This window comes from Varanus komodoensis, unplaced genomic scaffold (assembly GCF_004798865.1).
Source record: "Varanus komodoensis strain SLA01 unplaced genomic scaffold, ASM479886v1 scaffold44_3, whole genome shotgun sequence".
Lineage (NCBI taxonomy): Eukaryota > Metazoa > Chordata > Lepidosauria > Squamata > Varanidae > Varanus > Varanus komodoensis.
Window position 1 is genome coordinate 5,244,207 of NW_025336010.1, and position 16,915 is coordinate 5,261,121.

The 16,915-nt window shown below is 40.2% G+C and overlaps 1 protein-coding gene across 1 annotated transcript in view; it reads left to right on the plus strand.

Moving 5' to 3' along the window:
* The window catches only part of LOC123030368 (ran-binding protein 17-like), an 86,321-nt gene that overhangs the window by 17,203 nt on the left and 52,203 nt on the right, over nucleotides 1-16,915 (plus strand). The window contains exons 5-8 of the mRNA XM_044444236.1: nucleotides 895-1,002; nucleotides 4,867-4,949; nucleotides 9,040-9,254; nucleotides 10,890-11,028. Of these exons, the coding sequence (XP_044300171.1) occupies nucleotides 895-1,002; nucleotides 4,867-4,949; nucleotides 9,040-9,254; nucleotides 10,890-11,028 (545 nt within the window). The remainder of the gene's footprint in view (nucleotides 1-894; nucleotides 1,003-4,866; nucleotides 4,950-9,039; nucleotides 9,255-10,889; nucleotides 11,029-16,915) is intronic.

Below are 16,915 nucleotides of genomic sequence, written 5' to 3' on the forward strand. Positions count from 1 at the left end.
AAATCAGTAGCTTCATAACTGGGGAATGTAAGAGTCATGCTGGATCAGACTACAGTGGCTAACCAGATGCCCATAAAAAGTCCAGGAGCAGGATTTTAGTGCAATAGACCCTCCTGTTCATACATCTCTGCAGATACTGCCTCTGTAGATGTAATATTTAGCCATCATGGTTAGTAGGCACTGGTTTGTATAATCATGGTTTGAATTTGTTGAGTTTGCAACCATCGCTGCCTCTTATGGTCACAAAATTCCACTGTTAAACTATGTACTGTATGAAAGGCACATGCAGTTGAAAGATAATCCTGGGTTTAAGATTATTTGGGAATGAGAAAAAAAATTATCCACCCCATGCATAATTTCATATGTCCCTATTATATTCCCCTGAAAGCCTTTTTTCTAAGATGAAAAGCCTCAAATGTTGTAATGCAGGGGAGGGGAGCCACTGCCCTCAGAGGTTCCTCAACTAGCCTGCAAAGCCACTGCAGGCTTTTCTGGTGACTGAGGCTTGATTTCCAAGCCTCAAACCCTGGAGAATCTGTGATCTGATCTAAATAATTGGCTGTCATCAGCAAATAGGGATGTTTCATGTCTCACACCTAACTTCCGGTAATTTATGAGCACTAGGTGGCTTGCATGGCTCCAGCAACCTGTGAGGTGTGTTAGGCTGGCCCAGAGTCACCCCCTCAGCTCCAAGGCTGAGCAAGAACTAGAACCCAGCTCCCAGCCCAGCACTCAAACCACTTCACCTCACTGGTTCTCCGTTGGTGTATGTTAAAGAGCTGTGCTCAGTTTCAGTGACCATTTATGCCAACTAAAAATTTCCCCAATATCTTATTTGTAAAGTAAGTTTGACTATTTCATTTTGAATTTTATCTTTAACTTACATTATGAAAGATACCCATCATATCTTCCCATTCTGCAAAGAGCTGTTGAGCTCTGGTATCGTGAACCAGCATGTACGACTCCTATTTTGAAGCTCATGGCCGAGATGATGCAAAACAGGTACAGTTCCCCCACTCTTGTTTATCTGAGATGCCCTGCAAGAATTGCAGTGTATGGTCAAACTAGACAGATACAAACTTTATTAACACTGCTTTGAATTGCTCCAAAACAGGCATCATTTTTGTTGAAGTTTCATTTGAGATGCCTCCGAGGACTTTACCCGGTAAAGTTGGGCCACCAAGGCCTGACTTCCAAAGCATCCCAGAACCCTATAACAAGTCATGGGGTGTTTTGGAAGCCCAACCTGCAATGCAGCTTGGCAGGTTCAGATGCTGTGAAAAGAGTAATAGGCAAATCACATGGTGTACAACCAGCTCACAGCCTGATGTGCACCCAGCTGTGGTGCTGAAAAGCCACGCCCAGGGCCATGTTCACAGATACAATTTCAGTTGTTAAAGCTCTTTGGCAGCCCAGTCCTATGCGCATTCACTCAGAAGTAAATCCAGCTGAGTTCAGCGGGCCTTAGAACCGTGTGTAGTCTTACATGCACTTCCTTGGAAGTGAACCTCATTAAGCACAGTGTGACCTACTTCTGAGTAAACATGTAAAGGACTGCTGTGTGAGCAGATAACTGTTTCTGGGCATTCACCTAAGAAAAGAAGCGATGTGATGGTCCCTTTTTAAAGTGAAGTAGTGGCCTTATTCCTGTAATCATTATAGGAACAGAGCCTGCTGTTCTCCTTTCCAGAATGCTTCTGTTTACCACCAAGAGTATGGCAAGTTGCACTATAGGAAGCAGAGCCAAGAACAACTAATGGATAACAACTAATGGGTAACTAATGGATTTTTGTGATGGTGATTCTCACTCCGCCCTTCAAGACAGGAGCCCAGTGTACACCTGCTTGAAAAAATTACATGATAAATAGAAAAGGAGAACTTATCTTCCTGTATAATTCTGACAGAAGTATCCAGCATGGTTACTCTTGTGCCTGTCGTGTATTTTCTTCCTTCTGTTGACTTCTCTGGGTATTATTCCCCTATACTTTTTAATAGATTGCATAGTGCTGATGATAGATAAGAAATGCAGTTTGGAATAAAGTTACTGAATTTGTACCCAGGATTGGAGAGATGACTTGAAAAAGAAAAGGATAACCATTTCTTTGCAGTTCATGTGTAAACTAGTTGGGTAAGATGTCAGTGAGATATAAGTAGCATAGTTGGATACCTAGATATTTTATCTTTAAAGGAAATTGAAAGTTGAAAAATTTGAGCTGTCAAATATTTTCCCATTTAAATCAACTCAGGCCTGTCGCTAAACTCTGAATGAGGGTTTAGTCTATTGATGTCCTTGCCATGGCTTTATCTGATGTATTTTATATCACGTAGGTGTTTTTTTTCTTTTACAGATAGTTATAGTGTAATTTTAACATATAATTGCCTATATCATGTCCTTCCAAAATTAGTAAAGCTAAAGAAAGACACCTTTATAAATACTGACAGTGGGAAACAGAACAAAGAGGTACTACTAGATTAAATCTCCAGTGAGGGGGAGCTCATTGAACTGCTTTGCATATTCATTATATTCATTTACCTATTGGTATGCAGAAAGTCTGTATTGTTCCCGTTGGAGAACATCTTTAGGGATGGGTTTGCTTTTTCCTGTGTTGTGTATTGCATTAAGTTTTACAGGTTAAAACGCATAATACAATACACTTTGACATGGTGAAAATATGTTACAGGGTATCAAATTGTGCATTATGATAGAACAAGGGTTTGCTTCCATTTTTTTCCATCTGCCAGATGTTATCATTTTGTACTTTGCAGAATACACAGATATTGTAAAATGTTTTGGAAAATTGCAGCTTTGGTGGGTGCAAAACTGAAAATTCGGCTAACTTTTTTTTTGAAAACCTCAAAGCTTTTTCCTGGCATGTCCATCCAAATTACTGATCCATTTACTTGTAAGGAACCAGAGAAATGTCCTCAGCAGTATGAATCTCTGTAGGGGAGCAGGTATATGTGGGCACAGAGACCTAAGATACATTCATTTCCTTCTCTCCCTTCATGATGGCTTTCCTTCTATTAAGAGTAATCCCCTTGTCTCATACATTTGTTTTTAGAATCTAGAATATATATATTTTAGATCTTTTAATGCCAATACTTAGCAAAGATATGGAAGGTGAGTTGCTTCTTAGAAGAGGCATTCTGCCACCTGTACATGAACCTCAGAAGCAAGAGCATGAACACAACCATTCTCCTGAGGTTTTTCTGTTGAGCTGCAGGCCAGGAGTACCATATAAGTGTCTAGTACTCTCCTGCTGCCAAAAGCATTCATCTTTCTCATTGCTCAGACCATGAAATGTCCCTTCTTAAATCCCTGTACAGGTTTCCTGTTTGTTCCTGGTTACTGTGTAGGCTTATCCTTACTTTCAACCCCTTCTGTGTTCTTTCCTGACCCATATATTGTTCCACTTTTATGACTATAAGCAGTCCTTCCTACCAAATATATGGAGTTGGGGGCACCCAGTGGGCAGGCAGACTTCAGAGATGAGTCTGTTGGGCCACATTCCACACACTTGCACTCTGGCAGGAGAAGGGCTTGAGCTGCTCCTACATCATTTCCACACCTGTTTATAGACTAATACTGATAGTATAATTCTAGCATCCCATCCCCATCCAGACTGTGATCTGACCTGGCAACTATAAATATATAAAACATTTGGAATACTGTGAACAGTTCTGGTTACCCCATCCCAAAAAGGCCATCATAAAATTTCAAAAAGGCAATAAAAATACCAAGAAGTCAAAGCACCTTCCCGACAAAGAAAGACTAATGTACTTAAGGTTGTATAGTTTCTTTAGGATAGAGATTTATCAAATTACACTGGTACCTTGACTCACAAACCTAATCTGTTCCAAGACTGTGGTCGTGAACCAAATTGGTCATGAACCAAGTTAAATTTCCCCATAAGGTTCAGTGTAAATAAGGTTAATCCGTTCTGTAACTGTTTTTTTTTAATCAGAAAAATGTGAAGCAAAGTGACAAAGAATGACAAAGATCGCTGCCATCTCCCCCTCCCCAAACATGAGTGTGGCCATCTCCCCACTCCCACAGCACAACTGAGATCACGCCCGTCTTCCCTGCATGCGCCTGTCATCCTGGCGCACTGGGGGGAGGAAGAGACGGGCGTGATCCTGGCCATCTTCCCCACCCCCACCCCCAGCACAATCTCGGCCATCTCCCCACTCGGGTGCGGGGGGAGATGGCTGCGATCTTGGTCGCCACCCAATGTGGAGTTTGCAACTCACGCCAAAATTTTCATGACATTTTTGTTCGTGATCCGATTTGGTCATAAACCAAGGTGTTTGTGAACCGAGGTACCACTGTATTGTGGGGAGAATAGAGAGTTGGTAACTTTCTAGAGGCATCCTGAATGCCCTCTAAATGGGCAGTAGTTTGATCCTATCTCAGACAGTTTTAATGTGCCAGAGTTGAAACTCAAAGTGGAATTTGTAACAAAAAATTACAATGTGGAGTGTGCCAGTTCATCCTTCCTGCCAGCCAACAAGCTACCTTCTTTGAGGACAAACTCTTCAATTTTCTCTCCCCCATTTCAGTTTTATTTTCTCTCCCGCAACAGACACTCAATTTTTTGTGGCCCCTGAATGTGCTCAGTCTGCACTGGCCATTTCATTGTGCAAGGGGTGTGGGATGGACTGTTATTTGCCCATTAGGTTTTTTATTTTTGGTTAAGCATTTGTTGCATCCTTAAGGATGCCGATACATTCCTCGTTTTTCTCAGTACTGTGTTTTTGCCACATAGCTAACATAACTCAGCCCTTGAGTTTGGTATTAATGTATATGATAAATGTTTCTTTGATTGGTTCATTTAATGATGTGCTGCTGCTGCTTTTCCCCACCAGATCACAGCGTTTAAATTTTGATGTGTCATCTCCTAATGGGATTCTCCTCTTCAGGGAGGCTAGTAAGATGATTTGCACTTATGGTGAGTATCTGTTGCTTTTGCTATATATAATTCTTTGATTATTTAGTAAGAAAGGAATCCTTCATTCTAATTAAATAGGGCTTAGCTTCCCTGTTTATGCTGAAGATGTTGATAGCCATACTCCAGCTGTGAGAAATGATAAATTTAGAATACCTTGGAACAGTAGACCACTTGGTTGGAAGTTTATTAAGTTAAGCGACAAATTCCAGAGGAGTAGTCATCATTCCCTGTGATAGCAAAATAGGGTGATCTTATGCCTATCAATTTGGAAGTGAACTTGGAAGGTGAGCATCCCTAAAGACAAAATAACCTGCAGGGGGAATTATGGCTAGGGGAATATATGCCACAAAGTGAAAAAAAAACAAAGGAAGATTCTTCCTGTTTGGAGTAAGGGAGGGTCAAGAGGAGAGGAGAACACCTTTTTTCACTTTTGGGAACATATCAAGCCACCTTATACTGAGTCAGATCATGGGTCCATCTAGTGTATTATTGACGCAAACTGGCGGCAGGTCTCTAGGGTTCCAGATCAGAATTATTCCAACCTTACCTGGGGATGTCAGGATCCAACCTGAGATGCTTTATATGCAGCATGTGCTCTACCACTGAGCTACATCTTCTGTTCTTCAGAAACACACTTCTTAATATATTGCTATAAAGCTCAGGGCTTCAGGTAGCCCATCTTGAAGCTAAGCCCCTTACAGGAAAGAACAAGCACTATTTCTAGACAATAGGAAGCACGTTTTTAAAATTTGCGAGCCCCACCCATCCATTGACTCCAAACAGCACTACAGCGCTTCTGTTACAGGCTGTCTAGAATCGTTTTCTCAGCTGAGGATATACTCCCAGGTCAGCCCCAGCCTACAAGAAAGGAAGAAGCAAATCTGTAAAGGTAGAAAAAGTCTGGAATGATACAGAGTTTGAACTTCTGGTAAAAACTGAAAGCTGCTGTTGACCATGATGAGCACAGAGTGGCATTTAACTTGGTATCTCTGCGAGTAATACCAAAGTATTCACATAAATGTGGCTTTTGAGAGTTAGGTGTGGAAAATCAATTATGTCTCAGATGGGAAGTGCTATTAAGAACTGCAGTGGTCTATGACTTTCTATAGCACTGGTGCAGAGCTCAGATTCCTTGCCAGTTAAGGGAAGAAACCTCTTTTTGTTGCTGTGTGTAGGGTGGGAGTGCTCTACCTTCTTGAATGAGTTCCTGCTTCCAGTTATACTTTCTCCGTGTCTGAGGGGAAGTTTTCAGATTCATACTTTCCAATGTTGCTATCCTACCTGAAGGAATGGGTATAATCTCTCAGATTTCCAGAATTATTAGTTAGATTCTGTTTCCTCAGAGATCTGGTCAAGCTGTTTCACTGTTCTGAACTGACTAGAACTATCCTTTTTGTTCATACTAATCAGAGCACTTTATTTTAGTTGTGTTAACACATTATGGCAAATTTCTCTGTGTTAATAACCAAGGAAATGTTATATTTATATAATAACGGCAGTGTTCTCACATATAATGGGCAGTATGCAACAGGGCACTGCACTTCTGCCAATTTTGTTATGTATTCACCAGTTCTGTTGTGGTAATGATTCTCTTGTTGTTCTGTTTCTTCTTCAGTAAAGTTAACAATTTACTTCATTGTTGTCACTTAATTAGATCGATTTTATTATTAGTAAGAGATGTCCCCAACATCCGGTCCTATTTAGTAACCTCACAGCAGTATTCTGCACTAATTGCAGTTGCAAGGTTGTCTTCAAAGGTAGCTCGCTACACACATTGTATTATAGTAGCCTACACAGGAAGTTGTTACAGCATGGTTAAACTCTGGCAAAACTGGACACATGTCTCAGTGGTGGAAGGTGTTCACGCCACAGGTGGGTTGGTTTCAAATGTGTTATGGACTCTCTTTTCAAAACTATAATTCCAGTGTCCACTCATGTGTCTTAAATTTTAAAAAAGGATCTTTAGTGGAGCATTACTTGTCTGGAATAAATAAGCTTGAGTATGTGCTTTGAAAAGTGCTGTCATGTCAGAGTTCACTCTATTTCAGCATTTTTTTCAAAAACCTCAGCAACTGGCAGGCTCCAGTTGGACCACTGATAAGCTGCCATTTACCTTGTGTCCAACCCGGCCCTGCACCAAACTGGTTTCTAGGTGTGTCTCATAAGAGTTTAGGCTACTTGAAAGCTCTGGCTTTGCTGGTATATAGATATAATAAATTCAGATGTGCTAAATATCGGCACAAGAAGCTGAAAAAATATTTGTTCTAGACCTCAGTATATGTCTTGCTCTAGTGTTTGTGAATAGAATCCTTGTTTTCTTAGTAAGTCTTCTACCTCATCCTTATGGAAGACTGACAGAAAAATAATATTTTCAATATGCTGTATTTTATTTATCTACATTCTGTCATGATATACTTTGATGTAAGTTTTTAATTTTGTTGCAGCTTTCAGCTGTTCTAGCAGTTACTGTTCAGGGTCAACATCAAGGTTAGCCACAGTAGCACAGAACAATTTCCTGTTCTCATAGCCCAGGTAACATTTGGATGAGGATTACATTTTACCACATTTTCCAGTAGCCAGGGACATTATTTCTAATGAGCTTTAAATTGCTTCTAGAACATCTATTGTGTAAAGCTTAGTGTTGTAATCCATTCCAGCCTAGCAACTTAATAAAATAGTGCATCTTTTTTTTAAAAAAAAAGTTAAGTTCTTTGTTGTGCAATACATATTATTAATTTTTTAATCCATTGCCCATTTTTTAATAATGGAACCGATTTTGTGCCCAGTTACTATCCCTAGCTCCTTTGTATTGTGTGCTCCTAGCATCGACATGTTGAAGACAGATGTTCATAGATGTAGGAAGTGATAAGTTACTCCATATTTCAATACTACACTAATTCCTATTTACCTTTTAAAGAGACTTTTAAACATGGCAGCTTGGTTTAAACAATGGTCTTGTTTTGTGCTGGTCAAACCTGTGACTATATGCTGTTCAAAGAAAAGTAAGTTCACTTGAAATTGTGTGCATGTTTCATTTGAATCATTTTTCCCCCTGACAATCACTCCAGTTTTGCCCATTGTTAAGATCGCCTCTGTGTCGCATAAGCATAGCTTATTGGAGGTGCTGCCTTTCTTTCTTTTTCTTTTCCTTACAATATCCAGAAGAGTGTCAACGTTATGACACAGCTAGTGGAAGGCACAGTACAAGGTATTACACTTGTTTGTGCCAGCTGTCACATTAAAAGGAAATCATGCAATTAGTAGATGGTGTCTATAACACCTGCTGAGTCCTTTGTGTTTTCCAAGGAGATGAGAAGCCTTGCAAAGGCAAGCACAGGTTTGTGTTATCAAAGTAGTATATTTGTTCAGATTTTAACACCAGTAGACTGAATCCCCTGGTAAGCAGGTAGGCTGTGGAAGGATGGCCCGTATGCCATGCTCTACCATCATGAGTTTTTGTCAGCTGTATTGGTAGGTCAGTGGATGCATAGTGCATAGGACAGCATTTCAGGTTGAAGGCTTTATTCATCAAAAGCACCCTTGGATTGGACAAGTCTGTATATCACCCAGTGTTTTGAAGGCACTGTTTCCTCAGTGTTCCTGAGGAAATGTATAAGTTGGATGACTTCCTTTTAATGAGGCAACTGGCTACTATAAGAATTTGTCATCTGAACCAGCATGGATCTTATGTTCTTATGATCCTTGCAAAGCATTGTAAACCAATGCTTCATCCTTCTAGTTTGGTACAGTAGTATAGCTGTAGTAATGAAGCATCTTTGTTTATGTTCAATTTAGGATTACTTATTATTTTCTAGTATGTGAAAGCTCTGGAATGTGGTATCAGGCCCCTTCATACGGAACAAAGTCATTGTTGGTGCTGCTGCCTTATTGGGGACAATTATACATTATGTTGAAATGGATTATGGGAATACTTTTTAAATATAGTGATTGCTACTGTGTATTATAAATTTTAAAGAATATAGAAATACTAATAAAAATTGTGATGTGAAATGCTAAGTGACACAGTTACTAAGATTTTCAGTTACTTATGTCAATTTATCTCTCCCCTTTTTCCCCCTCTTGCAAACAGGCAATCAGATCTTATCCCTTGGGACTCTGTCAAAAGATCAAGTTTATCCACTGAAACTCAAGGGTATTTCCATCTGTTATTCTGCACTCAAATCTGCCTTGTGTGGAAATTATGTCAGCTTTGGCGTCTTCAAGTTGTATGGGGACAACCACTTTGACAATGTACTTCAGGCCTTTGTCAAAATGCTGCTCTCAGTATCCCACAGTGACTTGCTAGTAAGAAATTATTCATCTTGGGAGTCTTTATGCAAAATACAAAATCACCACCACAGGCTTAAAATGAGAGAGGGGGATCTAGAACAGCTCAAACATACTTCTTTTTAGTCTCAGCTACTTGCATCTGTTTCCATTCTTGCAGTCAAAAATTTCATGAATATTTCCATTAATTGAAATGATGAACATGCACTTCAGAATATTTAAAATATGTCATCAATATAAGAGGGGGCTGGCCAAAATTAGCTTGTATATCCATAATAACCCTCAAATGGCAGGACAATTATTTTTCATGGTGTCAGTTTAATTTTGCTTAGCTTCCATGGCACTTTTTTTGTAACAGAGTACATGGGAAACCATTTATTTGGGAAATCTGGAGCATAGTTTCCAAAATAGCACTTCTGTTCTCCTCTGGAACCTGGTCATATGGATTGGCTTTAGTAGGAATGATAGCACAGTCCACTACCTGGCAAGTGAGAAAGAAAAATTCTACCGTCATTAAGACTTTACACTGAATCAAATGAGGCTTTTTTCCAGTACAGAAGTGCATAACAGTGAACTTCATCTAGTTTTCTTGGCTGTATCTTGATTTATAGAACTCCTCCTGAACAAAAAGAATCACAGTTTTGGGAAAATGAAGGCAAGTGTGCTATATGTCCAACCAGAGTAAAGAGCACGGATGTGCTATCCTATTAAAAGGGAAAGTATAAATAGTCTTTTGCAGTAGCAACTTTTAATTCTGTAATCTGATCTGCATGTACTCTGCAAGGAGCCTTTTCATATGTATGCATGCATATATGGGAAAATGTGACTTGCCCCCACAAGTAGTACATGAATTTTTTAGCTGAATGTTTCTTTGAGGCACAGCTGCTCTGCATATGCCAAACAAAAGGGGAGGAACAGTTGAGTTACAGTAGTTTGGCCCAAGAGTTTCCACGCTGAATGAACGAGAAGAGACATGGATGTTGGGAATTTTGAAAAGTTGTACTTAACAACTGGCAAATTCTTAGACGCAATGTTGTGGAGGCTTCCGACTAGTTGAGAAGCACAAGTATGCCCGGGCTACAAAATTCAGAGCAGGGAGGGATGCCCAGGGCTTCTGACAGTGCGAAGGAGTGTAACTGCATTCAGCCGGATGTGCTCATAGTCTGTCACAGGGGCCCATTTCCGCATTTTCAGTTTTGTAATTTCTTTTACTCAGTTTCTTCCCTCCTTCCTTCCCCTGTCCCCCCCCCCTACACACACACACACACATGCATGTTTGTGAATTTTGTAACAGGAAAAATATACAAACAGGATTCTGTGTATGCCACAATTTTGGTCTTCGATTTATAGATTTCTAGTGGGTAAATTTTCACAGCTAAACCCTGTTTCTATAATCAGTACAACAGGAAAATAATCTGATGTGTGTCTGAGTGTATAATTAATAGAGGTTGCAAAATGTGTATTTATACCTGTTAGTTTGGTTGATATCATTAAAAATAGGCTATAATGCATCTTTTGGCTATTTTTATGTTAAAAGGAATTTAATTCTATAGATAGTTTGGAATATATTGGGGCTACTTTTGCAGGCATCAAAGTATTTTAATACAATAATTTTTAGATATTTTTTTCTATTTTCCTTCTTTTTATTCTAAGCAATATCGAAAATTAAGCCAGTCTTATTACCCACTCCTGGAATGTCTCACTCAGGACCATATGAGTTTCATCACCAGTTTGGAGCCTCATGTACTAATGTATATATTCACTTCAATATCTGAAGGACTTACTGCACTGGGTAAGTACAGCCTACAACTGAGCCAAGGAATAATATAAATAGTACCATGTACCAGTCAAAAGCAATACAGTATGATTTCCAGAATCATCGAGAATTTTGTTTTGTAATTTTAATTCATGTTTCTTTCATGAATAAATAAATAAATATTAATAGTGTTAATATACCTATGTTAGGAAGAAATTCCAGTTATCCCACCTGACTATAATGAATAGAAGTGGTTACAACCTTCAGCCTACTGACACCAGTGATAAAGCTACTAATGGATGTAATAGAGCCAAATATGCATATTTCCCTTCAAAGTTAAGAGTGTCTGATGCTAAATCATGATTCATATATTTCTTAAAATGAACATCTGACTTTTAATGCAACTTTTGACCCTTTGTACAAAGTGAATTGTTAATCCATGCCATCTTTTTTAAAATCTTCAATTTGCCCTCCTCATGCTGTAGTTTGACTATCATGAATCTAACTTTCCCCACCTCTGCTAGGACAAGAGACATGGCTAAGCAACCACAGCCATCTAGAATCTGCATTTCTACTCATCCTAAATTGATTCTTTGCTTCACATACACACTGCCTCTCAACCTATTCTCTTTGTGTGGATCTTGAAAATTATACTCAGTTGGAAACAGATCTTGATTTAGTTATTTGCTAACTTTACCTAGCACAACTAGACATCTTGGAAAACACACGGGTTCCAAAGGATTCAGACGAAGTCCTGGAAAGGGTTAGGGTTCCATAATCTGGATTCCTATATATATCCACTCCATATAGTTATGGGGTGAGGCAGTCCACCTCTATGGAATATAAGCAAATGGTGTCTTGCAGTTTCTCTTATCTCACAAGGTTGATAGTGTAAGCATACCATTTGTCACAATGACTGGATATATTTTCTATATTTCTTCAATCCTCACAAAAAAACCCAATTACCATTTTACAGAATTGGAACAATCAGGTGATAGCAGTTTGTCCAAGTCTATGCAGTAAGTTCATAAGCAAACTGAGGTGTGAATTCAACGTTCCTCATCCAAGAGCAATTGTTTAGCAGAAAATGGTTTCACAATTATGTGTTTCATAAAGTGCAAATGACATTTCTTGTTCCTAAAGTGGAGCTGGATATTTGTAAGGATGATATAAGTGGATGGCCAGAATGCTAGCCATTCAACTATCAGTCACTTTAAAAGGAGCAGAACCCATAAGCACTCTCTGAGAGTACAGTTATAATTTTAAAATGCATGAGCAGCAGCAAACAATGTTTGACAGTTAAATGCAAGTAATGCCTTCAGATGTGCTAACATTGAAGCATTAAAATAAGCAAGCTTTATCCTTTGCTTAGTAAAATAGAAGGAGGTGGTCAAGATTGCAGACAGTTGGCACTTGTCATTACCCATAGAAAAGTATTATCTGCTGAGATTCCTTTTTTTTTAAGTTTTATCTGCTTTTCCCTTGAGTCACTGAAATGTTTGAAAAAGAGTATAATACTGTGAATTAAACAGAAAAACATGCATCTTTAAACTTATTTTTTAAATTCTCAAATAGAAGCACTATGGTTCCACAGTTTATATTCCATACTCTGCAACAATATTTATTCCTTTGGAATACCTTAGCTGTAAATCATGTGTAATGGAAGCCCTTACTGAGACTTCATAGTCAGGATAAACACTTCAAGAGCCCTTTTCTAAAGTGTTTACCTGGCTTTTTCACAGCTGACTCAGTGGATTGGAACCTTTTAATGTTTCCTGTATGACATGTTCTCACTAACCGCCATGTGAAGCCTCTCTAATTCTCCTGTGATGGATAATATACTATCATTCATTGACTAAAATGAAAGCATGACATTTTCTATGTCCAGCCATATATTATATAGATTAACTTGTTTACTTTCCAAATTGACTGTCTTAAAGGAAGTTTGTTCTGCTACGGTATTTAAAAAAACTGATCAGGGAGCATTATGCTTAAACCTCTTCAGTTTAGCTTCATCTTAAATAACGCTCTTACATTATAGTATTCTCAATAGTATTGCCATCCTTAAAATTATTATTTCATCTTTGCTTATTCATAAAAAGTTAAGACCAAATGAACAGAAGCACCTTGAGACATTTCCCCTCTCCCTCTGTGTTTACCTGAGCAACAATTGTCATTCCCCCTCCCTTTAACTTGCTTCCTTGTTGTTTGTCTGTCTGCCTTGGGTAAAATGCAGTAAGAACTCCAGGTTCAAGAAATGATTCTGTTTGTCCATTAAAATCACTGTGGAGGTCTTGCATAACATTCTCCTCTGTTACACCCTTACAATAAGAAGAAAAATGAGCACCACAAGCGTCTCTGATACACAGTTATGGGAAAATATAAGTAGCTCTTAATACTTAAATTGCATCCTTGTGAGCAGATGAGAGGGTAGACCTCTCCACAGTGCTGCTAAGATCACTTACAGAAGAATATAAAATATCTACTTGTACAGTATCAGCATGTTTAGAGCAGCTACTGGGTTTCTAAATGGACGTTAGTGATTTACTTTGTGTTATTCAATTTTAAAACAAATAGAGTCAAAGCACTGGTTTAAAAGTACTGCAAAACCCGCTTATGAAATATGCATTTCCAAATACATTTCCTGAAGTGTTCATTACTTTCATATGCAGCTGCAAGGTAAAAAAGTTTTAGCAGAGAAAACATAATGGGCCAGATCCTACAGCGTTCACATCAACAGGTTCCCTGGATTATTCAGCAGCAGCTTAATACTTGCAACTAAATTTGTGTTCAATTCTTGGCGTTACTTAGAGGGACATTTGGCCTAAACAAGAGGGCTAAAAACTTGATTGTTTATTTCACTCAAACTTTTGTAGTGCATAAACAACTTCAGGCCTATACAGTTTATTTTTCACTGTTAAAAATTGTTTGGAGTATTTATTTAAAACATTTCTATGCCACCCCCATCGCAACAAAGCCTCAGGGCGGCTCACAAAGCATACATAAATACATACATAAATAATGATAATATGACAATTAAAAAAATCATTAAAAAACCCCCAGTGCATTCTCGGCTAAAAATTTTAAAACCCTAATTAATTCAATCTCCTTCCTGTTTTCAAAACTTTTATTTCTTTCTGAACCAACTTTTTAAATAAAGAAGGAGGACTGTTAGGGAGCCAGTACTCCATTCAAACAAGGAAAGGGCTAGAAAAGAATCCTCTTCTTTTTAGGCTATCCAGAGAAAGTAGCTATTCTGTGACTGGGTTTGGGAAATACTCTTGCCTGATCTCTTTCTGATATGTCATGGTATACAAGAGTGGTGTTCCCTGCCCACTGTACATACCTGTTCTGGTAAATCAAGAGTGGGCCACCTTAGGAGGTCTGGGTCCATTCCCTACCCCCACCCTGGCCCACAGTATATGCACACACATAGAAAAACACTTTATGTTTATTGGCAGAACACTACTGCCAAAGAGGTCAACCCTATTGGGAGCAGGGTTTGGGAAGGCATATGTACCTAACTTTTCCCCAGAATCTGTGCATCCCAAATACTTTCTTAGCCAGTTTAGAAAAATGGGAAGTCATGCTAGATATATACAGAAGTGTGTATTGTCCAAAGAAGGTGGATACAGAGACATTCTTCTTCCTTTCTCATAATGCCAGGCTGGCTGGGCTAAGAGTTGGAAGCACTGCTCTGCAGTGGTTCTGTTCCTACCTAACTGATTGATCCCAGATGGTGTCACTGTGAGATAGCACCTGGGCCCGCTGGCAGTTATGCCATGGTGTGCCACAGGGTTCTATCCTATCCCCCATGCTATCCCCCATCTACATGGAACTGCTCAGAGAGGTCATCTGGAGGTTTGGGCTGAAGTGTCATCAGTACACTCAGCTCTACCTCTCATTTTACCTCAGAACCAGGTGAGGCAGTTTCAACTCTGGACTGGTGCCTATCTGGGGTGATGGACTGGATGAGGGCCAGCAAATTGAAACTTAATCCAGACAAGACAAGGTGCCATTGATAGGTGGAACCTCATTCCAGGAGGAGGATAGCTGCCCTTTTCTGGATGGGGTTGCATTCCCCCTGCAGAACAGAATGCAGAGTTTGGGGGTGTTGCTGGACCCAGAATTGTCCCTGGGATACCTGGTGGTGTCTGTGGCTAGGAGCACCTTTTATCAACTGCACCCCATCTGAACAAACAACCTTTAGTAATGGTGATCCACACACTGGTAACTTCACTTTTAGATTTATGCAGTACTCTGTATGTGCGCCTGTCTCTGAAAACAGTCTGGAAAGTTCAGTTGGTACAGAACAGGCCACCTGTCTGTTGACTGGCATGTGTTGATACAAACACATAATCCCTGTTCTCTATTGATTACATGGGCTACCAGTTGAAGTCTGGGCCCACTTCAAGGTGCTCATATTAACATATAAAGCCCTAAATGAATGGAGTGGTCTAGAAGCAGCTAATAGTCCTAGTAGCTATATGATATCTCTGGTATCACAGACAGTATGTCTATGTAGTTCAGTTGCTGGGGAACATGGGTGGGAGGGTGGTGGTGTACTCATGCCCTGCCTGTGAATTTCCGATGCGCAGCTGGTTGGCCACTGTGTGAACAGAATGCTGGGCTAGATGGATTCTTGGTCTGATCCAGCAGGGCTCTTTTGTTCCTGGATGTTTCTGAATGTCAATACCAATCATGAATTGTTTTTCTCAGGGCTTTTTTTTGTCATAGAACACACCGGAACAGTGTTCCGGCACCTTTTTTTGACGTATTTTTCCATGCAATTGTGAATCGCCTGTCAGGCGTAGCAGGTCGGCAGCAAACAGCATTAAAATAGTGCCTGCGGGCTGCGTGTGTGTCAGCGCTGCTTGGGAGGGCGCTGTTCGGCTCAGGATGCTGCTCAGCTTGGGATCGGTCGTGTGGTCGCGCGCTCAGTGCTTACTGCCAACGGCAACCATTATGTTTATGTGTGTGTAGAGTGACTGACACCAAGAGGTGAGTTCCAGCACCCTTTTTTTTTTTTTTTTTTTACAAAAAAAGCACTGGTTTTTCTTATTATACTTCCTGCATAAGTCTCTGAAAAATATTGTGAAATAAATGATCCAAGGCCTTGTAGTTTTTCTCCTGATGAGCATAGGGGAAACATAGAAAACATAGAAACAGAGCGAGTCAAAAGGGCCTCCTGGGCCATCTAGTCTGACCCCCGGCTCCAGCCGGCTTCGTTCACGACATGCCCATCATGTGCATGTCCAGCCTATCTTTGAACACCCTCACTGTTGGGGCCTCAACGACCTCTCGTGGAAGCCCATTCCACACCCTCCGGGTCCTGACTGTCAGGAAGTGCTTCCTGGCATCCAAATGGAACCTTGGCTCCCTGAGCTTTGCTCTGTTGGAGCGCGTCCTGCCTTCCTCTGCAGGGGAGAACAGGTCTCTACCCATCTCCATGTGACATCCCCTCACACACCTGCATGTCACCAACATATCCCCTCTGAGTCTCCTCTTCTCCAGGCTGAAGAGACCCAGTTCCATCAGTCTCGCCTCATACCTCTTCCCCTGCAAACCGGCCACCAACCTTGTGGCCCTACGCTGCACTGACTCCAACCTGGCTATATCCTTTCTGTAATGAGGGGCCCAAAACTGAGCATAATACTCCAGTTGCGGGTGCACCAGTGTCATACAGAGTGGTAGTAATACCTCTCGATCTAGAAGCCACACTTCTGGCTATGCAGCCAAGGGTGGCATTCACCCTCTTGACCACCGCATCACACTGCTGACTCATGTTTAGCCTGCAGTCAACCAGTACCCCGAGGTCCCTTTCACAAGTGCTGCTCTCCAGCCACTTGTCACCTAACCTGTACTTATGACACCTATTCCTATGCCCCAAGTACAAGACCTTGCACTTATCCACATTGAACGC